The sequence below is a fragment of the Oryzias latipes genome, chromosome 10, assembly GCF_053564925.1.
Source record: "Oryzias latipes strain Hd-rR chromosome 10, Olatipes_Hd-rR_3.1".
In the NCBI taxonomy this organism is placed as follows: Eukaryota; Metazoa; Chordata; class Actinopteri; order Beloniformes; family Adrianichthyidae; genus Oryzias; species Oryzias latipes.
The window spans coordinates 11735894-11761056 of record NC_136246.1 but is presented as its reverse complement, the minus strand read 5'-3'; the positions used below and the strand labels follow the sequence as shown (position 1 = coordinate 11761056).

The window sequence follows — 25163 nt, the reverse complement described above, 5'->3', positions numbered from 1 at the left end:
GTGTGCCGTGTGTTGGCGTCTATTAGCATCTTGCGCGTGTATTTGTGCGTCAGTAAGTGAAGGCACAGCCCCGTGTGTGCACTGATATGAAAAGTGGTGACAGAAGGCTGTCCCTCCTAACAAATGCCCCTGCGGTCCTGATGAATGTGCCGTGTTGGCAGCTAAAACAGATGGATTATGGGGATTGTGGAGGAAGGAAGAAGGAAAGAGCAGCTCATCATGCCTGTCAATAGCAGAGCCTTTCTCCATGAGCAAGGACATGCCTAATTGTCACCGTCTTCATGTCGTGCGGCAAAAGCAGCGGAGGTGGAAAGGAGGGAGAGGTCAACTAAAAACGGTGAAATACTCCGAAAAATGTATGTAAAATATAAAAATCCATTTTGAGGGTGAAAAAGAGAGTAAATGGAGATTGGTTTCCCGGGCAGCTTCAAGTGAGTGAACACTTACAAAGCGACCTGCATTTCACCACATCAAACCTGTGTAAATGATACCGCTGCCTCTGCAAGAAGTATTGATTACAAGCACTTTGAAATAGACGGGATGAGAGCGGTGCCATGCGTTCGGCTGTGAAACGGTTAACCAGCGGATTTTGTTTAAGTGATGGGCGGCTCTGACAGCATGGAATTTTCTGTTCTCGTCCGCTGACACCGTTCAGTTCATTCCAGTGCACGACTGCCGCATAAATTGAAAGATAAATTATGGAGATTACACATAAAAATCCTGTCGGCAAAACACACTTTAAACAAACAACTGATTTTGACTGTAAACATGAATATACAACTTAATTATAATACTCTGATCAAACAGCATAATTAATAATCGAAGCAGCAAGTATACATTGGAAGCTGTATTATTCTTTGTCCATTAGTCATTCTTTTTGAGAGCTCAGAACTAAAAAGTATAATAAATAAATGAAAACAGAATAAAACAATAAAAGTATAAACAGAATAAAACAATCCCCGTGTGATCTGCCACTAGGGGGAGCAAAGAAAAAGCAGAACAGGTGAAACAGCATATCTCTGCATGTGCCAAAGTGAAACCTTACAGCTCTGCGTCTGGGTAAGATGCAGTTAAGTTCCCCGCGAGCCCCACCGCTGTTATGTTGGTATGAGAATGATCATTAGCGTTTCATCGCTGCCATTAACTGAAGGAGCGCAAAGACAACTGAGTGGGTGGATTCAGGAACTGAGTGAGCGAACCTTACAACCGTGCAGGTACAATTCTAACTGAGCACGCAGACTGCGCGCAGTGTCAAGTGGGCGTTTTTGTCACTTGGGGCGGTAACTTTTCTGGTTGATCTGATTGGCCGAAATTTGCATGTCAAATCCGGCGAGGCAGCGGGGTGGGAAATTCATTTCTTAGAGTGTGCGTGTGTGAGTGTGTGTGTGTGTGTGTGTGTGTGGGGGGGGGGGCAGCTAACAGGCCGCTCCTTTTATCATAGTTTTTATATAGAGTACTTTCACAACCATAAGGCGAACATGAAAGTCTTAAATTTTCTCCAGAATGTACGGAGCGGTGTGTACAAGATGTGTTGTTGTGTGACTTCGGTAAAGAGGACCTAGGAGAGAACAGCATGAGAACAGTGCGAGGTGAGGACGTGAAAGAAGCTGGTAACAGTGGCATTCTGTTACGGCATTTTCTTGGGTCACCAACAGAGCAAACTTGATAGTATACCTCTGTAGCTTTTGACCAGGTCCAACTCTGCATGACTCTGTAGTGAACTCACATTTAGACAGGTACTTTAAATAGAATAATGCTGACACAAAAAAATACACTCAAAATGTCTCAGCAGTCACTGGTCCTCATTCCATCTCTTCTTTGTTCAGGACTAAACTGTATGAGGGAGCTGCACGCTAATGTACTAAGTCGACGAGAAGCCCTTTGTTTAAAACTCAACTGGGTCTTGTCTTTGTGGTGTGCATGCACTCTCTCTAGATGTGTGGCCTTCCTTGGAGCATGGCTTCCTTCCACAGCTCAAAAGCATGGCTTAACATGCAGTCAAAACCACTCCTTAAATATCAATGTCAATGTATCCATTCCATGGTTGAATGTAACCTTGCTATGGACTGGTTTAGGCCCTCGCCTTTCCCCTATGAAAGCTGGATAGGCTTCAGTACCCCCCATGGCTCCACAAAGCTCAAGGCCAGTATTGATTTTGGAAGGATGGCAAACCATCATAGTCTTGAATCTCTCACATTGTCTTCAAGCCATCCTACCTGTGCTGTCCTTTTGTTTAAATTATTCTTGATCTGTCCATTTTTACAAATATGTCAGTATCAACTCTGCCCCCTACTGCTCTGTCAAACCATCACATCAAAGTGGACCAAAATTTCTCAGACGTTTTTCATCAATTTAGCTTAATGCATGACATGAACAATTAAGTAAGCTCTAATGGCAATGTGTAATCCAATTTATCTAATTAAAGAATTGGTAAACGTAAAGTGTTTTAGATTTAAATCTAAGACTAAACTGCGTGTGTATGTTTTATAAAATATAAATGGTAAGTTGCATTGCCAGTGAGACTGCTGAAGTGTGAGATATTTTTAGGCTCAGAGAGGAGATGAAGCGGGCGGATGCTACACTCATGGCATGCAGTGTGACTAAGCTGAAGATTATGAGTTCTGCTGCATCCATACCTTACTGGAAACTTGAATTTTGTGTAACCCACGGGTTTAATCTCATAAGACGGACCAGGGCGATGTTTCCCTTTCTAGGTGCGTTCTTTCAATTATTCATGAAATGTTTTACTGTTCTTCCTTGACCTTACACATGACACTTCTCACCACTCAGCTCTGCTCTCGTGCACTGGAGTGTCCTGGTCCAATGAGAGAGCAATATATATTCCTACTGCTTAGCAGCACCAGTGATTTCACACAAGGAGCGTTATTGCTATGTCTCAACAACTTGGCTTTAAGCTGCAAATGTGTTTATAAGCCACCTGTAGCACTGATTGATAGAATGTAAGGAAAATAGCTTCAGGAAGTCAAAGGTTACACACTGAGATAACTCGGCTGTACGCAAGAATACACAACTTGATGCTAATCTGACAACTCAAGTGTAATGATAAATCTTTTTAAAAAGAACTTCACTGAGAAAAAAATGCCAAAAGTGTGCAAAGCAGTAGTCAAAGCAAAAGGTGGCTACTTTCAAAGAACCTACAATATGTCAAACTTTCCATTGTTTCACACGTTTTTGTTATGTATATAATTCCACATGTGTTAATTCACAGTTTTGATGCCTTCAGTGTGAATGTTAACAGTAGAACAGGGGTGGGATTATATAAGATCGGTTCCTTTCACTCCCTTTCAAGCAATCTTTGATTCAATATCTACTTATCTTAAGTTTGATATGTCTTTGAATGAATGTATTAATGCTTATTGTATTGTTTTGTGCATTATTCCTTTGATTGTTTGAAATAAACAATTTCAAATCAAATAAAAAAAATGATTTTTTTAAGCCATTCAGAATAAACTATATCTGTAGATATGATAATATATTACCTTTCGCACACCAAAGAACAATTTTTTAAAATGAAATATTAGGTATTTTCACAGTTCATTTTCCTACGCTGAAGTAAGAAGACTCGATCTACTGCCTTTTGCTTCATATGGATGTCGGACATTTCATGACGTCAACCTAGAGCCGACCTCAGCAGCCTGTCTGCATTTCGCCCACAAAAAACAAACAACCTCAGAAGTTTTGCAAAGATGGATGTTTTGCATATAGCTCCAAGGAGAAAGTGGGTGTTCGCCTGGGGGCAGTGCTACTAGGGCAGACTCTTCCTGGAAGGGGCTGTTCCTCACTGGTCTACGTCACAATGTGAGAACCTGCTCCTTTTCGTGGGTTGGGAGGGGCTGCTGCTCAGAATGCAGGTTTTCAGAGGAATACTCAGAGATGTGTGAATGGAGCAAAATAGCGCTTTGAAATTCTTTTTTGAGAGGAATGAACATTACAATACACTCAAAAGCTCAAAAAAGTTAATTTCACGTGATATAGGCCCTTTAATATCAAATGGCTACAGAAGAGGATGGATCCACACCCAAGGATGGATGGATGGATGGATGGATGGATGGATGGATGGATGGATGGATGGATGGATGGATGGATGGATGGATGGATGGATGGATGGATGGATGGATGGATGGATGGATGGATGGATGGATGGATGGATGGATGGATGGATGGATGGATGGATGGATGGATAGATAGATAGATAGATAGATAGATAGATAGATAGATAGATAGATAGATAGATAGATAGATAGATAGATAGATAGATAGATAGATAGATAGATAGATAGATAGATAGATAGATAGATAGATAGATAGATAGATAGATAGATAGATAGATTTGCTTTATTGTCATTGTCTGTTGTACAATGAAATGAAAAGGAACAGACACACCAGTGTAATCCCAATGCTAATCAATCTTGCTACTTTGTTGACTCAGTATGAGTCTTTTGGTGGTATTGGAAAATCACTTAATTAACAAGGAGGACTGTTGGCTCATTTCAGCACATCTGCTGAGCTTTGATAACTCGTTAGTGGGAAAAAAGGCCTCAAAATCCTCATCAATATGCTCCTGGTCAGGATTACAAACACTTTGTGACTAAATTTTCACTCGTACTCTGTTACAGAATACGGTTGAAGCATTAAATTAACAAATTGTTGGGGTTTTTAAGTAATGACTCTATGCACTGAAATCATATAATATTTCCCTGGCCAGAAGGGAAAAACTAACAGGGAGAGAAAAAGGACATGGGTGATGGAGAGACACAGAATGGAGCAGAAGGAAAATAAGAGTTAATGGATTCTCTTATCAGTTACATTCAGTTCTGTGAGTACTGCCGTCAATGGATTTCCTTAAATGTCTTATGTCGGCTGGGTGCATTAAGCTTGAGCTTTTTATGAGCTTTTTAGTAAAAGCAATTTATCGGTGACTATATTGCTATGGGATTATTTAATGCTACAGATGCCTCGTGCTGTAAATGCATTACACAGGGCACTGCAACAGAGACAGAAGTTAATGAGGATGTTTTGTCTGTGTCAAACAGCTCAATGTTTTACTAATGACAAAATAAAAATAAAAGTCTGAAGAAGACAAAGCCGAGCCAAGAAAGTGAATTACAGAGGCTAAATTTGGCTAAACTGTCACCTGACCACAAGTCAGTGCAGTCATTTGATTTGCAGTTTAGTGATATCTGCGATAACTGATGTAGGTCGATTGTGTCAAAGATAAAAACGCATCAAACCTGTCCACAAAGTTCCCATCACTTTCAGAAAAAGCTATATACAAGTTTTTTTCCCATTGTGTCGCAAAGGAGCTAGCCCATTTGCTTCACTGGGTACGACAACAAAAGCAACATTCAAATAGAAAGTGCCAATGATTCCTTGTGCTCTGCAATCAGAAGGGATTAGCCTTTCTGTCAGCAAACCTAAGATCCAAAAACTATAAATAATATCTGAGGAATATGGTGATTAAAGGATTGTTTTTGGATGGATATATTAGCAACACTATATTCCCCCTTACTTCCCTCCCCTTAACCAAAGCAGGAAAGTTTAAATAGGTAATAAAATATTCATATGCAGCTATTTGCTTGAGAGAATAATTTATTTTCTTGGGTGGATGCCTCTTTTAGAGATACGCCATTCTGGCATCCCGGAGGGAATGTTGTGTTGTGTGCATGTGCACTTTGATCAGTGGGAATGCAGAGTTGGTTTCATTCGGGGATCACAGTAAAGAGAGAAAGATTTAGACAGGGGGACCCTTGCTATTTACATTAATGTGGTGTAAAGAGTGAGACTCTGTTGCCTGGGCCCTGTGTCATCATCTTAACACTGCAAGGTTTTGGGGTAGTGCCAGCAGAGGTTGAAAGGAAGTAAAGGAGCAAAAGACACAGAGAAAGGCTTTAGAAACTGTTCAGCAATAAATCAACCCCCAGCAAGATATGATGTTTACCTTGGCATTTATTTTGCCTGTTTAATTTCTAATTGAATATTCCCTTTATAAATGCTTTATAAAGTAAAACTCACAGAAGGCGACCTCTTTAAAGCAAAAAGAGGCAACGTTGTTTGGTTAATTTTTTGAAATCCCCTTCAAGAACATTTATTTTTTATGTGAAACTGCCTCTGAATTCTCATTTTATCTCAGCTTGGCATACAGAAAACATTTTTACCAAAAGAAAAATACATTTCCTGTTATCCTTAGATGCAGATTCAAAAATGTCACAGCATAGAACTCTGCATTCAAATCCCTCAAAAGAATTATCTCAAGCAAAAAGAGACAGGACAAGCATAAAACTGACTAAACTGTGCTAAATGGCTTCGACAGGTTGTCCAAGGCCTATTTATCTACACTCTGTTACAGCTCAAAGTCATTTTTCTTGAGATAAACTTGAATTCACAACTTTTTGTACTGTGCAAACTCTTGTGTCAGGTTTTTAAATTGTACATTTATTTAAAAAAAAATTAAGTAATGTTTTCAACATACATGACTGGTTAATAGAGGAATAGCTGCTTTCATTCTTTAATTCTGAAAATTAATTTATTCATTTTACTACATTTAAACTTATTCTTTGGAGCACCACAGGGGTGTAGTGGTTAGCAATCTCGCCTCACAGTGAGAAGGCCTTTGTTCAAATCCCAGCTGGGACCTTTCTTTGTCGAGTTTTCACGTTCTCCTTGTGCATGCGTGGGCTTTTAGTGGGAACTCCAGCTTCTTTCCACAGTCCAAAAGCAGGCTTAATGGGTTGATAGGCATGCATGTGAGTGTGTGTGATTGTGTGGCCCTGCAACAGACAAGCGACCTGTTCAGGTTGTACCCCACCCTTATCTGACAGCTTGGTTGGCTCCAGCGACCTCATGGGTTCACAAGATGGTTAGAAGGATTTACATTGCATTAGTTAAAATGTAGTACCTAAATTGTGTTATGTCATAAATGTATTTGATATATATATATATATATATATATATATATATATATATATATATATATATATATATATATATATACATAAAATTAAGGAAAAAAACTACGTAGGAAAACCATTTCAATTATACATAAAATTAAGGAAAAAAACTACGTAGGAAAACCATTTCAATTATACCGAGCTAAAAAAGGAAGCAAAAAGAATATATATAAGAGTCATTTATACATAGACTAAAATACTGTAAATAGTGACAATAAATTCAATTGGCTTTTGCAATCAGAGAAATTTCAGGTGCAGTAATCTCATCTCTTGTTTTGGCTCAGTTTTTATTTGAATCTTTGAATGTGGCCTTTTATTTTTTTCATTAAGCTATTTCTGAGAAACCCACCAATGTAATCACCCAATGTTGTTACGATCTATCAAAATATACTGACAGAAATGTGTTTATGAGTAAGTGAAAAACCTTGTACCATCACCTTATTTGTAAGAGTATCAAGTGTAAAACATGCCTGTGTAAAAGGTGGTGCCCTCTGGAGTGCATTGTACATCTGCTTTGAAAATTAAAGCAACAACATGAATCAACCAGATGCATAAACAATAAATTCCCACTCACCATAAAGAGCATTCGGAAGTTGGCCAGCTCTCCGAAGAAATCTTCCACACTGACGGAGTGGGGGTCGAAGGCAAAGTAACTGCCAATGCTCTCGTAGAGCTTCTGCATGTTCTTGTGCATGGTGGACAGTTTTTCATACTGCTCCCGAGCATGCTTACTGAAGCCGTGAGAGGAATGCAGTCAAGGAAAAAAAAAAAAGATCAAGTGAAGCTCCAAACACAAATGGCAGACATCCAGGAATCATTTACCAAGAAATACAGCAAGACTTTTCACATTAATATGGATGCGCAAAAAGAAAGTCATCAACGTTGTTTAAAGGGCCTATAAACATCAACACCAACAAAATTGACCATATGCCTGAAAAAGGTTCAAGAAAATATAATGTGACATTGAAATAACCTATGTATCCTAGTATGGAGTCAATAGTACAGAGAGCTAATAGTTTCGGTTTTGGAGCAATGGAAAGGTGTTTTGTAGTCATCAGCATGACACAGTTGGTTGCTGCAAAAGCTGATTACAGTCATTGTTCTATTGTTTCACACAACAACGTTGGGGTCAGGTTGTTTTGAACCTTGGAGCTCACACGCACTCTGTAATTTACTGAACAGGCGGAGCACTTTTCTCCTGGTCAATGACTATTGACAGCAGACATCAGTTAAGCATTATCACAGCAGCCATTGACCTTATAGAAACTGCGCTTGGTACTACAGAGCTCACACTGTGGGTGGGAAGAGCACGATTCCATTAGAATATACATATCACCATGTAAAGGCACACTTGAACATGTTTGCCAAGTGACAGAAGAAGAAGAAAAAAAGAGGTGCAGCACGTATACCAGCGAAGTGCAGATACAAACCAAGCTCATAGTTAAAACAGGAACATGGGCAGTGGAAGATACCAGCTGTTGTGAGAGACGACTTGCCTTTATTCTTAGGGCATGCTCAATCTGCATCAAACCAGAGAGCAAGTGTTCACATAGTTCAACTTCTCCTTAGCAAACACCTACATAACCCTAATGATTCAAGGCATGGATACCACACATTTTGGAAGAAAACATACAGGAGGTATCAGTACACGTATTTTTGGTGGGATGGAAAGAAAGGTTCAAAGGCATGACATTTTTTTCCCAAAACCTGTCCAATAGTTGACACTGAAGATCAGAAAAGAGAAGAATAGTGACATGGGACTGGCATAATAGCTTTAGAGAATTGTGGCTAAGCACGTTTAGCAGTCACATCAGATATTTACTGTAACTGAGCCCACTAAACCACGTTCTGGTTAAGATGTGTAAACCATTTACAGCACTGTTTGTTTAATTGTGCCTAAATACTACTCACTTTGAGATGCAATCGACTTAGGCATAGTGGTGTGAATGCTACCTTCAAATGATAAATGGCATCTCCTTACATGTTTCCAGCTCAGTGGCCTTGTGGTTAGAATGTATGCCCTGTGACTGGAAGGTCGTGAGTTTAAATCCACAACAAAGACCCTAAAAATGGGAACCAGTACCTCCCTGCTTGACACTAAGGGGTTGGATAGGGGGGTTAAACCACCAAATGGTTCCCGAGCGCGGCTGTGTCTGCAGCTCACCGCTCCCCCAGGGGATGGGTCAAATGCGGAGAACAACTTTCACACACCTAGTTGTGTGACAGATAGTGGGACTTTTAACTTTAACTTTACATCACGTTTTCTTAGAAGCCTCAAAGCACTTTAGAGTCACAGTCCCATTCACCCACTGATGGCGGCTACACTGTCGAACAATAGCGTCAACCTGTAACCACCAGGAGCAATGCGGGGTACAGTGTCTTGCCCAAGGACATTTTGACACCCGGACGAGCAGGGCGGAAACCAAACCTGCAGTCTTCCGATCAGAGGTCCACCTCTCTGCACCACGGACGCCCAATGTGTATTCAATACATGTTGAATACATCCTTTAATGGAACAGAATATATTTTCTGAAGATTTAAGAAAAAATAAGAGTAAATATGCATATTATTTCGAATGAGTCAGGAAACCTGTCAGGAAAACAATGCTATTATCCCAACTTATCCCAATGCGCACAAGCCTTGCAGCTTGAACTAGTGTCAGATTTTTCTAATTCTTGACATAAATCAAACCAATATTCACCGCAGACATCCCACCATTCAAATCTATCTGTTGTCCCACAAGCCCCAACTATTATTTCTACCAGTTCATCCAACTCCAGCAGATGTTTTGAAAACTGGAGAATTGTTGAGACTGATGTAAGGTTACTGCTGCTGCCAGCCTATCCCACATTGGAATTGGAAGTTGAAGCACAGTGTGCAGCAACAGCCCCTCCAGGAGGTGTTCACTCTTCTGTTAAACAACTTTAAGCTTCATGTTTGTTTTTCAAAATGACAACTCAATTCAGTAAAATTAAATGGGCCATGAGGACAGAAAACATACACATTTGTAACTAAAAAAGTCTCACATATCATATCCTTAAAAAAATTAATCTAAAGTGTTTCAGTTCCTTTTGTCAAACCTCATATGATGGCCCTTTCTATTTTTTTTATTTGGTTAAGAACTTTAAATCTTGTTTTTATATTGAATGGGCAATGTGAGCTCTCTGACCACCTACAGATGAATTTATATTTTCCATCTTGAGAAACAATTATTTAGATGTAAACCTTTTTTCTAGAATATTGTGTAAATTAGCTTTTCTCTTCCCTCATTTATGCAGACATCCATGGTGAGGCACATAGATTATTCTCTGTCCCTAAGGAGGCTATTAATTCACAAATGAGGTTATAATTCACAAACGTGTGATGTTTCTGCACACAAATACACTTTTCTACATCAGTGGGTTTTTTTTTCAAAAGGTTCTGAGTGTTCTTTTGTCAGAGTGGGGGAAGCAGAAGAGCTTGGTTGGACGAGACTTGATGTGGGACAGTGTGCACAGAGGACAGAAGATGGACTCTCCCTTTGTCTTTCGCCTCCTTGTTTCTACATCATTGACTCCCTGAATCGGATTTACTCCCTCTGATTCTGTCCGGCTGCTGTTCTCTATTGCTTTGAAGGGCTCTTTCTTCTAAGTGAAAACTTAAAGGTCCCAGCAGACGTGGAGGTAAACCTTTGCCAAAGGAACAGAAAAACCCAAACCGTGCTTGAAAATATGAAAATGTCTCCTGCAGCTTCTGAAATAAATACGCTTGAAAACAAATCTAGATTTTAAATCTGTGTCTTCCCACTACCCTGTAAAGTCACTCTCCTACTTCCCACTTTGATCTGATATAAAATGTCGATTTCATTAAAAAGTTAAAGAAATTCGGCAGAACCCTCTTTCTCTATAAAAAAAAGTCATCCAAGTAATATTTTAAAGCCAAGTCTTGGATTCCTTTTCAATTTCTCATTTCAACAAAGCCTAATTAGTCATGATGCAAATAAGACTCCAAAGTATGAAATTGCTTTAGAATTATGGAAATTTAACCTACAAACCTAAAAGCAAGTATCATCAGCAAGATTATTCCAGAGAGCAGGCAAAACTGTGTGTTAACTCAGGCACAAAAACATGTTGATTTATTCCAGTACGGGCTCCACCATCGCTAATAACATTTACATATAGTGTTGACTCTGCAGTGCTGATCCGGCCTTTAGAAATGATGATCTTACAGCACTTGCAGAAAGGAAGCGACATCACACAGAGGCAGTGCCAACTTCCGGTGCTTGTTGTGGCTTTTGCTTTCTGAACTTCAATCTCTTTTTCTCACCCACTGAAAAACCCACAGATGCACTGTGGTATATGTTTCCCGCTGGGGAACAGACTGAAACCGGCCGGGCTTTTGCTCCTTGTATTTCCACATCAAAGACGTGTCATATTGATGGAGCCTGACGGACACTATCCTGCAGCACGACCTGTGTGGCAGAGCCTTCATCCAATATGCATACCAAAGTAGAAGGAAAAGGTGGAATATTCTTACAGACATATTTTCCACAAAAAAAAGAAAAGAAGGGTCCGTCTATCATTCTTCAGCTGTCTTTCAGTCTGGTTTTCTGCTTCTCAATGACTGAAGCTTGTTTCTTTTACTTTTGTTTTGTTCTCCAGTAACGTTTCCTTCTACATGGCTACTTTTTATTTCGTCCATAAAATGTCTTCACGCTTTACTTCAGAAAAAGTTTTTAGAAATTGTTTTTTTTTCCTGCCTGGTCTTCATATCACCTGAGATTTTATTAGAGCAGGAAGTGGAAGCAATGACTCTCGGTGTAACAGATCAGGCAGACTGTGGTCACCCCCAGCCCTTATTGGCAGTCTGTTCTTTTCTCATCTGCTTGTCTTCACAGTGGGGCTGACACTCCCTGTGCACTAAACCTTACCAACACAGAGCAAGACCAAAGCCTCGGAGCTGAGCGTTGGAAACCTTGATGCTACTAAAGACATTTTTGAAGGGCATAACTTTTTTTCATAGAAAAAAAAAACACACTGTGAAAAGCAGTCACTTTTTTTGATTTACTTTCTGCCAGTGAGTGATGAGGTTTCCTTAACTATCTGACAAAGACTGTACTCAAGAGCTGGTTTAGACAATTTGAGATGAGTAGACATGTCAGTGAAAATCTCTGCTGCAGCTTCTGAAATAAATACACTTGAAAAAAATCTAGATTTTAAATCTTTGTCTTCCCTCTACCCTGATTACTGTGTTTAATCAGTCACATTTTTTCAGTTTGACATGCTAGAAAGGCTAGATTTAAGATGAGATTAAGGGGACTCATTTCTAACATGGAAAAATGACATGAAAATTACATCCAAGTCAGATTTACAGACTTTTTTTTAAATACACTTCAATCAGTGTTTCAAATGAGAAAAAAAAAAAAAAAAGAATACATTTATTGTTAAAAAAAAATGAAAACAGACTTTACAATGGCCACCATTGAAGATGGCAATCATTTACCTGGTTTATTTACTTGTGTGCATGAGAGAGTTATTAAAATACTGCTTAAAACCCTACAGTGGGTGTCCAAAAAGCTTCCCTAATAAATCTCCTGTAACCTAGTTCCATTAATGTTTATTTAATGCTACTCCTATGTGTAGCATGGCTCGCCTCTCCATCCGGGGCCCATCACTAAGCCTGCTTTGCTCCAGACCCCACCATTCCGGCTCTGTTTATCCCCATACCAACTGCCAGAAGCCCCTGCAGGCCAAATTACACCAAAGCTGCCCACTGACTGGACATAACCCACTATGTTGACACAGAGAGAGAGGAGGACAGAGTACAGAGTCACAGAATGGAAAAAGCCCTGCATGGTTGATAAGAAAAGTTATATTGCCCTTTTTAAGTCAATACAGGCATTATTATTATTTTTTCTTTTTTTTTACTTGTCCTGTCCAACAGCTGAGCAAACAGATGAGAGCTGAAACCCTCTTGTGTTGGAAAGTTTTGACTGTTACAACATGGGGTTATGAATCTTCTGACACAAAAGGTGTATATTTATATAAACCCCTTTTGTAATGTAGGCTAAACTTTATTTAATTCGATTATATTTGTGTCCGTTTTTTTGGGACCGGATGGAAAAGAACCCCAACCCCAGCCTCAAAACCACGGCAGATGGACAAGAAGCAGCGACACCCAGGAACCCCCCTAAGTCGTGAATTTAGTAATGGGAGACCAGACAGACGGAATACTTTCAAAGTTACTGGAACTCTTGGCTGACATTTTTTCCAAGCAGCAGATTCCTGTATTGACGAACATTCATATTTTTCTTATTTTCCAGTTTAGTAAAAGTTTTTGCAATACAAAGAGTTAAAAGTGTTAATTGTAGATACTAATCCTCCATCTGTATCGATGGCACTCATGTCACCAAGCACCCAAAGTGACGGTGAAGCCGTGATTAAAACATTAAGCCAGACTGATAGATCGGCACATACCTGCTGCCAGAGAGCCTGGACAGGTGTGCAGAACCACAGTACATGCAGGTAACCGTCGGTTAGATTACTGTCACAGTGCTCACACATGTCTGAGTTACTGAGACCCATCTTGAACATCCTCTGTCCAGTGTAGTAAATTCTGTGGAGATTTTTTGAATTGGACTGGTTGCAAGTTTGGACTTCTTTCAGTTTAAAGGTGTTTAGACAAAATTATGACCAGAAGCTTTCATCTGTGCTGCTGCTCAAGTCTGCATCTCATTTTGTTATCAGAATGAAATGTTATTATCTAGGTTGGATAAGAGTTTGTATATTTTGGAGAAAGTTTTATTCCTTGAAAAATGTATCAAAGAGGTGTAACTAGTTCTGTTAGTTTAAGATTATTTTTGTTGTATTTAAACATTTTAGTAGTTATAGATTTAAGTTGTTATTAAATGATTTATTTATTTATTGTTAAAGACATTATTTCTAAGAGACAAAACTTCTACATATAAAAAAAGAACTGCTAACATATTTTTTGACAAAATTGTATATCTTATAATGTTTGTAAACTCCAACTAAGTACTAGTAGAGTAAAAAGTCCAACAAAATAACTTAACAAATCAGTTATGTTGCTTAGGCTATGAAGAATGAAGTAAAGATACCTCAAGTAAATATACTGATCAGGACCTTATTTTGTGTCATGGGGACCTCCATTTCCTGGCAAAAAAAGCATTAAAAAAAGAAATTAGTAACCTTTCCTGCAGGAAATAAGCAAATATACAAAACAAAAATCTATCGAGTCCATTGCTCTAAAGAAAAAGAAACACTTGAATCGTCACTCTAATACAAAGATGGAGGCTCTATGGGTGGTTTGTTGCTGAGCTACTTCTCCTTTTCATCCCTGTAGGTAATTCAGCACAACACTGGCTATGTGCTCACCTTGCAAACCAGCTGGATTTCTCAATCATTAATCCAGGCTTCAAGATATTCATTTGTGCCTGAAATGCACAAGCATGCATCAATATGACGGTTGGTAGTTCTTTACTGAAGGTTTACTCATGCTGACAGGTTAATAACTTGCCAAGGATTCCTTTGAAGGTTCTTTACCAAAAAGTTTCAGCCAAAAGCTTCCCAGATGGTTCTACATAAGCACCATCTGGCATGCCAACATTGACATAAAGTAGGTGTTTTTGTCATGTTGCGAAATACAAAACACTTAAATGTGACTGTTTATAGTTTTGTCAAAGTTAGGACTGTTTGTAGAATCCCAATGCACTAGTGACTTCAGTATGGAATGTATTTTCCATTTGTCAGAAACTTAGTAAGTCATATTTCCACTTAGAGACAGGAGACATGACCTTTACTCTAACGATAGTCTCCTCCATCATCTCACCTACAGCTTTTACTTCCTCATGCTCTGGAAATTAAAAGCTAGATTTAATGTCAATTTTACTGCCAATTTATTCAGCCCATCTGTCCCTGAAATATTTATACGTGCAGAGAGGAAGGTTGCTTCTGCTTAGCCATTCAAAGCTCTTCACTACAGCATCCAGCTGGTGTTATAGCAACTTAGTGAAGGGGGGCCCGGAGGATGTAATGACAAAATCTGATAAAAGGGAAGGAACGAACATAAATTAGAAATGAGAGGATTAGGTCCTTGGGAATGACCTATTGAATCATGGATAGGCTATCAATAAGAGTGCAGGAATGAAGAATGCAAGAAATGATTTGCTCAAATGGTGATGATGGGTAAATGTGAACACAACACAGTCTGTGTGCAAACGATCAAACACACACATGTAAAATATCATGCTTCATAACCTTCATTGTTTTTTTGCAGCCGTTGAAAGTGATGGTAAGTCAAACCAAAGCCTTTGTGAAATTCTTCCACAGCAGCAACAGGACAATGCAAATCCATCGTGTTTACAACGCTCGCACTTGTCAATTTGTAAAAAGGTCAAGTCTCCTGTTATATTTGATCTAATCGGCAAACATCAATCTGGTCCTACAGTTACAACAACTCATGAGACACACCGTGAAGAGGGTAGTGTGGATGGAAATACATCCAGGGAGCTTGTGCACAACATTGCACGGTTACTCCTACAGGAAAATCAAATGAGGCAACATTTATAAGATGTATATTAGGTTTGGAGCATATTTTGTAGTTTTTCTTTTTTTAGTTGGCTGGGGTTCTTTGTGGAGCCAGTGTTGCATATTTATGGCTCTGATTTTCCAAGAATCCCACCACTCTTCTTACAGCAGGGAAGATGAGGCTGAACACAACAATAAACTGCCTGCTGTCTTTTCTTTATAATAGTTATTCATGTTTTCCATGGAATTAACTACTACATATTCGTTCACCAGTGTGTTTCCTGCAGCACACTATTTCATCTAAATATCTTCCTGATCCTACAGCAAAGCCACCACAGACTACAAACATTCTGTCAGGTGGCAAGAGTAGGTTGTTACATTTCTCTGAAAGACCATCAACTTAAAAAGCATTTATTTTATGATTGTACAGGACTTCTGCCATTCCAACATTTAACTTTTTTTTTTTTTTTTTTTTGCATTTGTCTCATCTATAGAGCTTTACGAAACATTAGCAATGATTGATTGTAAAAAAAAAAATAGTCTCTATTTCTCTTCAGCATTTGCTATTCTAAACTATTGGTGCAACATCAATACTGATAGGGTTTGATTAGGGCAGAATAAGTGACATCAGATGTAGTAGGTATGAAAACTAACCAAATCCGTCTGGAGCAAGATTTTCTAGTACTGTTAAGAGACAGACAAATCAGTAAATCAGAGAAAGAATGCTATGTGTGAGTGTGTGTGACAAGTCAAGAACCGAAGAAGTCACATGAATAGACTGCAAAACATCTTCTAGATGAACCTTTAAAGTCCAGTTACTCTGAAAAACAGAAGTCTAGTGATTCTAAGTGAAATAAAAATCTGTTCAGTGCTCCCTTTCGCAACCAATATAACACTGAAATTTAAAATTGGATCAGAGGTTGCTCACATCTTTCCCAGATAACATCTGTTGGAAAACAGACCTCATAGGTAGCCACTTTATGCAAGCCTTCTGAACTCCGAAACCGAAAAGGACTTCATGTGGCGCTGTCTTTCATGTGTGCTTTCACTGCTGGAGAGTGTCTCTAAAGTCATTGGGTTCGGCTTACTTTGTGGCTGTTTTCAAACTCGTACAAACAAAACGTAGATTTGTTGAATGGCTTGAAATCATAATTAAAGCTTAACCAAATCATGTCCGGTTTTGATCTAATGTAAGAAGAAAAAACAAAGGTGTGCTGTTGCATGTGCAGCAAATAATTTCACATTTCACTACAAAGCCCAAGTTTGCTGTAGGAGCGAAGATGCAAGATACAGCATTTTTTCACTGCGCACATGTACCAATTGATCATTGATCAATAAAAGAAAATAATTTAATCAGTCCAAATTTGTTCTGTCTTTTTGTCTTATTGTTTTTTGTCTTTTGTCTTATTGTTTTTGTCTTAATGTTCTAGTCGAATGAAAGAATGGCAGTTAAGGCAACAGAAGATAAGTAAGATGGAAAAAGAGACCACCGATCACATTTCTGGGGCCAAATCACCAACCCAGCAGCCAGCGTGACAGTGTAAGTTTTTATTTAATAGTGGTATTATTACCACAGGACAAACACATTCATCAGGTAGGCCTGTTTGAGCCCTGTGTCACTTTAGACGGCAGCGTGCATGCAGAAATAAGGAGAGCAAAGAAAAGAGGGTAAATGTAGGTTTTAAGGCAAATTAGTTCTACCATAAACTCGTCTTTGTGCAGAGTTCTGTCAGCTACAAGTCTTGAAAAAAACAAAAGATCCATAGAGTCATGAAGATGCTTAATCATTGATGCTGCTACAGTTAAGAGCCAAATATGTTAACATGGATAAGAGAAATTATACTGATTAGATGTCAAAAGTTGTGCAATTTCACCTTCCTTCTTCACACAGCGTGTAAGTGCTTTGTGAGTGACACATTGTGAATTGCTCCCTATTGTCAGACAGATGATGACAAACACAACAAGACATTCAGAAAATCGTTGAAAGTCTGCAGAATTATTGGGTCCACACTGTGACCACAGAGCCCTTTATTAAATTACAGTCAGTTATGAGTGGCATAAGTAGCTGTCAGAAGCATGGAGCTGAAGAAAAAGAGAGAAAGAGAAATGGGGAAAAAAAGAAAATAATGAAGCTTCCAGTCTCCATTGGCAACACAGAGGCACCAGGCCTATTTTTAGCAAATTAATTTAAGGCTCTAAATAATTAACTGATAATTATCTGGCAATCAAGAGTAAGATAAAATGATCTTCCCAGGAGTTTTAATGTCATGTGCCTCAGCAGGAGGCCTAAGGAGCTTTGTGTGAGTCTGCAGTCAAAGCAGAAGAGCAAAAAAAACACTGTCACAATGAAGAAAAAGAAAAAAATAATTGACAAGGAACATCATACTCTGGATACTGGAAGGCAAGAGGATTTGTCAATGATCAGTGTCTAATGAGTGACAGGAAACTCGCTCTTGAAATGTATTTGTTTGGGGAATAATAGAGGCGTTAACCAGCTGTCTCCCATGAGCTTTTACTTTCGTCTTCGTACCCACTAAGATGAGTAAATTAATATGTAAATAACCTCACTTATGGAAGGCATATAGTCATTGCCAAAGAAATTAAATACATAGAGAGTATTTACAAATATTCCTTACAGCTAAAATGAAGAGCAATGTTTAAGTGCAGTGGTGTGCATACAGGAGAACTTTCCTTTAATGAGATGACGATGGTGCAAAACCTCCAATGTTTAGCCCAAGAAGAGTGGTGGGTGTGGCCTCTGTAGAGGTTCCCTATTGATAATATGTGATTTATGTCCTGATAGTGTCGTATCTGTCATGGTTGGATACAAGGTCGTCAAACCCAGGCCTTTGTGATTCTGAGTAGCAAAAAAGCCTGTCAATTGTTGGAAAATGCCTAGTAAGGCTACTGTAGAGGAAAGGAATGAATAATCACCCGTCTATATTGTATAGACCACAGACTTGTTTGGACCCAGCTTCAAGGTCACGTTCAAAATTCAATTAAAACTGCAAGTAGCATTAAGTTGCCCTCACAACCTGCCGTCTTGGCCCCGCCCCTGGCCAGCTTGCTCGGCCCATACAACAGTTTTAGTACAACAGCCTTTTTTGTTCTGCATCTCTCTCCTGTGCTCAGTCCCCCTCTCTGGCTCCTTCCTCCATGACACTGTTATGGAGTGCTAACACAGTATAGGGCTGTGGCTGTGGTGCAGAGGTAGAGTGCTTGACCTTTGTTCAGAAGGTCAGAGGTTGGGTTCAATATTATCTCTGAGTAAGACACTGAAGCCCACATTGCTCCTGGTTGTCTGGCTGTCCCATTGCATAGCAGCTCTGTCACGATCAGTCTGTAAATGTTGGTTTGCATGGTTGAATGGGACTTGTGATTGCAAAAAAGTGCTTTGGGCCTTGTTAAAGGTTAGCATATATGACATGTAAAATTTTTCACAGTACACTCTTTACTCTACTTTACCCTTCCCATGGTGCTCGGGAGCAGCCCAGGGCAGCGTATTGCTAAACAAATAACTTCAGCAACTCTTTTCCGTATTGGTACCCAGGGAGCACTGGAAACCCTCCTTTCCACTGAGTGGTACGGTCCGGACCAGATTAGAATGGTCCAGACAATTCACGTGAGTATCAGGGAAAGTCAACCACCAGCTCATTTTTTCCTGCTTGGCTTTTTGTACTTCGTGAATACAAGTCCTTTAATGTTGTCTAACAGAAGATTGCGGATGGCGAAGAGGAATACAGATGCTTTCTTGGCGCTTTCTTTTGTCATACTGACATACCTTCAGGCAATCAATGAGTTTCAATAGTAGCTCCGCCCTGTCTGGTCTGTTCCATTTTGTAATAGACCTACAACCCACGGGGAACCAAAAATGGTACGCATAATGGAGATGCTCAAAATACCAGACTGGTCAGGACCGCACCGTATCGCTCAGTGGAAACGAGACAGAAGAGTAACCAGTCTTCAACAAACCAAATGAGCCATCGTGCAGTCCAAGAAGAATATTTCCATACCAATTACCAGTGTATTGAAACAATTCTCCATTTGTAGGATGTAGTTGAGTGCCAGTGATTCGACTTTGAATGACCTTTGGAGATAACATGGCTGCTAGAGCAAAGGTGCATGGAAATAGGAAACACTTAAAAATAGATTAAAAAAAAGCTTTTTCAAAAGTTTGTGTTTTATTGTCCAAATGAGAATTTAGAGATTTGCTTGACAAAAGAGCCCCTCAGAAAACATGCCCACGTTGTTGAAAAAGTTATCCCACATGTGTGACATTTCAATTAGGTTCAGCTTAAGCTTCAGTGAATGCACTTTCACATAGCTCGAGTCAGTTATTGTGGAAGCATCCGTGTACATGTAACCTTGGAGAAGACGCCATTGCCCCCGTGTTTTTTGTTAAAAACAAAAATTAATAAGCAAATAATCTGCGATGAAGCAGAAGGGGGCTCAAAGCTGCAGGCATAAAGATCCATGGTCAGTTAATTTTACTACAGCTCTGCTCTCATTGGAAAAAAAAGATTCACATCATGTATTGTGTCATTTTTTTAGGATCCAACCAAGGCTTCCATGTGTGCAAATTCATATAGTTTACTGCAAAATTCACTCTTTTTAAAAAATAAACATGTCGATATGTTCAGGTGGGGACATAATTGGAGCTTTCCAACTGTCAGTTCAGCAGTGGAAAACACTGATGGTGTCTTCTTAAGATCACTTGATACCATGTTTCTAAAAGCGTGGTGATAGTACACCGTCACAGTAGATTGTAGGCTGATCCCATTAAGTTAATCAGATCTTAAAAACCTTGACCTTCAACAACACTCAATGGCAGCAAATCCTCCTTAATCAGTTTGCAAGTATTTGTGTTATATTTGTCTTGTAAACATACCCAACCTTTCGGATTTATTTAATTGAAATTTATTTAATTGGAATTCAAAATGGCCCTATTCAACACTTGCTCTTATGTTTAAAAGCTGCAAGTGTGGTTGAGCTACCTTTCTGTTTCTATGGCAGCACTGCCACGATTTTGTTTAAGAAACAAATTAGTAGAACAGCAGCGCTCCTTAATGATTCAGGTAAAACCGTAAATTCAGTAAATCACGACAGAACAAAAACTTGTTGAAATCCAGAAATTCCAAACTATCAATGTTTCCTTTTAAAAAAAAGGTCCATAACAGTGCCCATCCCTAGTCATGAAACGGCAAAGCATTGTTAAAAAGCAAACATAAAGATGTTGAAAACATACAGATAGAAATCAAAGAGTTATGGAACACTACCTGATATTTTGTTACATCTTTCCTTTTCAACCCTTAGTAGCCACAGATTTATGTGGCAGAAAGAACAGCATGTGTTTGCATATTGTGTGCCTCTTATGGTTTTAGAACTACAATGAAGGAGCAATTAGTTTGATTGTGTGACGTTCTTTGGTGAGAGCTAAGGTTGACAGGTCTATGCAGCCTCCCCACTGAGCAACTTTTTATAAAATCAATGCCAGCCCTGAACACAACACTCAGCTGTAGAGCAGGGTTCTATAACAGCCTCCTTGCCCTTCTAGTGTTTGGGTGGGGGGAAACATGGACAAACAGATAAATTAGAGTCGCTGCGGTTGCTTGTCTCGTCCCTCCATTCTTCCTGCTTTTATGAAGTGACAACAATACACAGAGCAAGATTCATACACAAAAAAAGACTTGATTTTGAAAGCATTTAAACTTCACTTTCAAAATCCAAAGATGCTTTTTTTTTTAACAGAAACTATTCGGTGAAGAAGAAAAAAAAATTGAAATTATTTCCTGTTGATGGCTTATAAAGCAACACATTTGTAGGCTTGGTTTACATCCAGCGAAATATTGGGAGACTATAGAATCATTGAACCACATTATTTTACGAAAAACTTGAAAAAAAAAAGGCAATAAAGTATTGGTATACATAGCAAACTACAACAAATAGTAGTTTCTGAAAATGATGTTTTTAAAACATCGAATAAACTTTGATTCCATAACAGTTGTCATTTATTTATTCTGTTTATGTCAAACATTTAAGTGTTTGTGTGAGGTCTGAGTGGAGTCCTGGCTGTTACCTGCTAACAGAGCTCCATAGCAGCATCACTGCACTCGTCTGGCTGTATGTTGCTCTAATTTGCATCAGATTACATGCCCACAGAGCCAAACTCTCCAACTCTCCTTAATGGGAGGCATCATTCTCTGCAGGTGGCAGCGAAGGAATCGTGGGTTGGGAACCCAGCAACCATGCGTCTGCTTGAACGATCACTTGTCAGAGGCTGATTGCTGCTCTGATGACATTCATTTGTGCGTTGAGATACTTTCATTTGCTCAATCTCTCTCCATAAACATTAACTGCACAATTCCACAATGTGAATACATTAACCCAGTTATTAGGCTAATTACCATATTAGGACTGTCATAGAAGCTGACAGGCCACGATGCTCCATCTTGAAATCTAATCAGTCTTCTGTGATCACGCTACAACTGCATTTTAATTGTCCCTTCTGCTTTTCTGTGCAAGGCCGTGTTGCCTTGTAGGTGGCTGTAACTGGACTATTTGCAGCTCAGCTCCCATCAAAGGAAGCAGGGGTGGGCTGTGGGTAGCTGGTGATATTGAGCAGAGAACAATCTATATCAGTCATTAAAATGCAAATGTGTTTACCAAGTCTAGCTTTGATGCAACAATAATAACAAGAAGTGTTGAACAATTGTGAATCAAACTTGCGTAGCGACCTATTGAACACACACCATGGCAACGTAATGAAACAAGAACTGAAATGGGAGCAGTTTCAATCATCAACACAAAATCCTGTCCTTATCTAAGAACCTAAAACCGAGAACTGAGCGGCACAAAATTAAGCTGGCGTGAGTCCAAAGCTGCAATTCAAATGAAAAGCTCAATCCTGCACTCCAAATTAAGGAGGAGACACAGATGAGATGCATACAACAGGCTGTTGCACTTTGAAAGTAAACAGGGATAAGAACAAGGAACCTGTCCAGGCATTGTAAATCCAATGCAGCTGGATAAACTCCTTGGAATGACATCCTCAGTGTGTCAAGTCAAGCACTTGGTTTCTAATGTGAAAACTAAGTATAATTCCAAGATTTTTTTTTCTAATTCCCTCTTACCCAGCTGGAATTCGTTTAAACTAGAGTTCCATTTAGTTTTCTTTGTCTTAAAGTTCAATGAACAAGAAAAGTCATGTCATTGTGTAGGGGAGATTTTCTTAAGACAAGGATTTGAAAATGTTATGGATGCCTCAACAGGTCATCAAAATCATAGAGCTTTCATTTCTAATAGAAAAAACCCAATACTTATTTTAGAATTAATTCTGTTTAAAAAAAAAAGGAAACTTTGAGTTCCCCACTATCCATATTTAAATTAAGACATACATGGATTTTTTTGGGAAGCTTTGTAAAACACCATTTCCTGCGATCACCTCCTGAAAGAGCCAGCAACCAGTGTTAGAGCTTAGCCAGACTGCGTGGAAAGGAGTTACAGAAGAAAAAAGATAACGCAAGAGGATAAGCTCAAGGAAACAAAAGAGGAGACTAGCTTGGATTGAAAAGAGGAGAATACATCGTTCACAAATCATCTGATCTCTCTATGAAGGTAGAAAGAATGGCAAACTAATCCAACCAGCAACACCAAGAGATGTCAGACTTACATTTGCCACTTGGAGTTCTTCCTTTTGTGAACTTTGAAAGTGACAAACCCAGTCAAAGGACCGATTACTGTGCATTAGTGTCTTCTATTACAGCGAGTGTTAAATCCTTTAAAAAAAAAAGTAATGAATTAAATAAACTGAAAATAAAATGAAACAAACTTCATCTGCATTGCCAATAATTAATATGAACACAAATTTTGATAAAAAGGATCCAACAATCAACAATAACAGAATATACATATCTCACAAAATTAGGGCAATCAGCAGACAGAGTAATTAAAAAGAGGTTATTGTCTTTGATCTGTCTGCCATCAGGGAGTATACCTGATACTGTTCTGTTTTAGATCAAATCTAATAAGCTTAAAGGTAAGTATAAGGCTTAGTATTCATTTGTGGATAGGAAAGCCTGTTCTGTGCATAGTTCACTTGTAATATGATAAGAAGATATTGTTAGGGGATTAAAATATCTCCCAGGAGATCCATTAGTGGATAAGGGCTGCTGACTTTCTCGCGAACCATTATCTTCCTGGTTACTGCATTATCTTCGGTACATGTACTAACTAAACTACCAACCCATGTGCTCAGAATTCAATCACACATATGTATGGTATGATAAAGAGAAAAAAAAATAGAAAAAAGCAATCAAAAGTGCAGGTAGATGCACTTTGAAAACCCTGCTATGAAACTCAGCATGGAGTCCCGCCAAGGCAGCCACTTAGGGATTCACAGAGTTTGAGGAAGAAGGATAAAGAGATGGAGAAGCAGTGGGTTACAGGCTGGTGTCCACAGCGCTGCAGGACATATCTACTTCCCTGTGTGGGATGATAACCAGAAAGGTAAGAAACAGATGCTGCGTCAGTTTTCTTATAAAGGCCAATGTGACATTAAATGACACAGGTGCCAATCATCTTCATGGCGAAAACAGCTTCAGACAAACCGACTGTAGCCAAAAGCTTTCTGGCCTGATGCCGCCAGGTCTAATACCTTTATAAACTAGTTGGTGCTATGGTTTATCAGTCTTTTACAGTCAGCTCCAGCATTGTCTGGTGACAAAGTCTTGAAACACATTAGAAATCTATTAGAGGCCAATAATGATGCAGAAGGGAGAAAGTCTGAGATATTTCAGGTCAGCCTTGGAGGTTAATTGGCGAGTCATTGTTGGTCAGCGAGTGAGTGTGGTCAGTGAGAAAATCACTGTCTGACACCACTCTTGCAGAGACCGGGGTGGTCAAGGGTGTGGGAAGGCATTTGCGCGGTTACAAGAGCAAAAACGTAGCATAAGAGGGAGTGTGTTGGAATAAGCAGAATCAAACAGAGAAGGGATAAAAAAGAAAAACTAATGCTTAAAACCACTCTTCCAGGAAACTGCCAATGCTAAGTAGTTTTGAAAAAAACAGAGTGCTCGACGCTACGTCCACAAGGACATGTGACGCATGTTCAAAATGTGCTAAACAGGCATTTTTGAATGAATTTTAGCATTTGGTGTTCACACTGGACTGTAACTACCTGCTGTATGCATGTACCTACAGTTGGAAAAAGCTTAGTGTCGAATGTTGAAGCGGTTAAAATCTGGTGATTTGGATTTTTCTTTCCCATCTCTATTCTGATATGAGAAAGACTTGATATCATAATTCCAACCGGTCACAAACCACGAATTTTTTAATTTCTCCTTCATAATCAATTTTCAAACGGTCTGTACTTCTCTGATGTGAAAAGGTTGTTACCCACAGGTCACTATCGAATCCTTGTCCCTAAATGGTTCAGCTGGTTTAACTTTTAACACGCATTCGATGGCCATGTGTTTTGTATATGTAGAGCCCGAAAACTGACTTAAATTGTACATAGCGATGCGCGGACACAAACGTTTTGACAGGGAAGCTAGAAACGAGCATATAGACACTTTTACATAGTCTTTTCATCAGAAGTGGCCGCTTGGTCGCGCGTTTCCAAGCCCGGTGTGAACGTAGCATGAGAGGTAGTTTGTATAACCAACCAGCCCAC

The 25163-nt window shown here is 39.2% G+C and overlaps 1 protein-coding gene across 12 annotated transcripts in view; it reads right to left on the bottom strand.

Annotated features, from left to right (window-relative positions):
- diaph2 (diaphanous-related formin 2) overlaps nt 1–25163 on the bottom strand; it is a 426471-nt gene that overhangs the window by 74540 nt on the left and 326768 nt on the right. For all 12 annotated transcript variants that reach the window (XM_078953946.1, XM_078953948.1, XM_078953953.1 and 9 more), the window contains one exon: nt 7543–7708. In XM_078953946.1, the coding sequence (XP_078810072.1) occupies nt 7543–7708 (166 nt within the window). The remainder of the gene's footprint in view (nt 1–7542; nt 7709–25163) is intronic.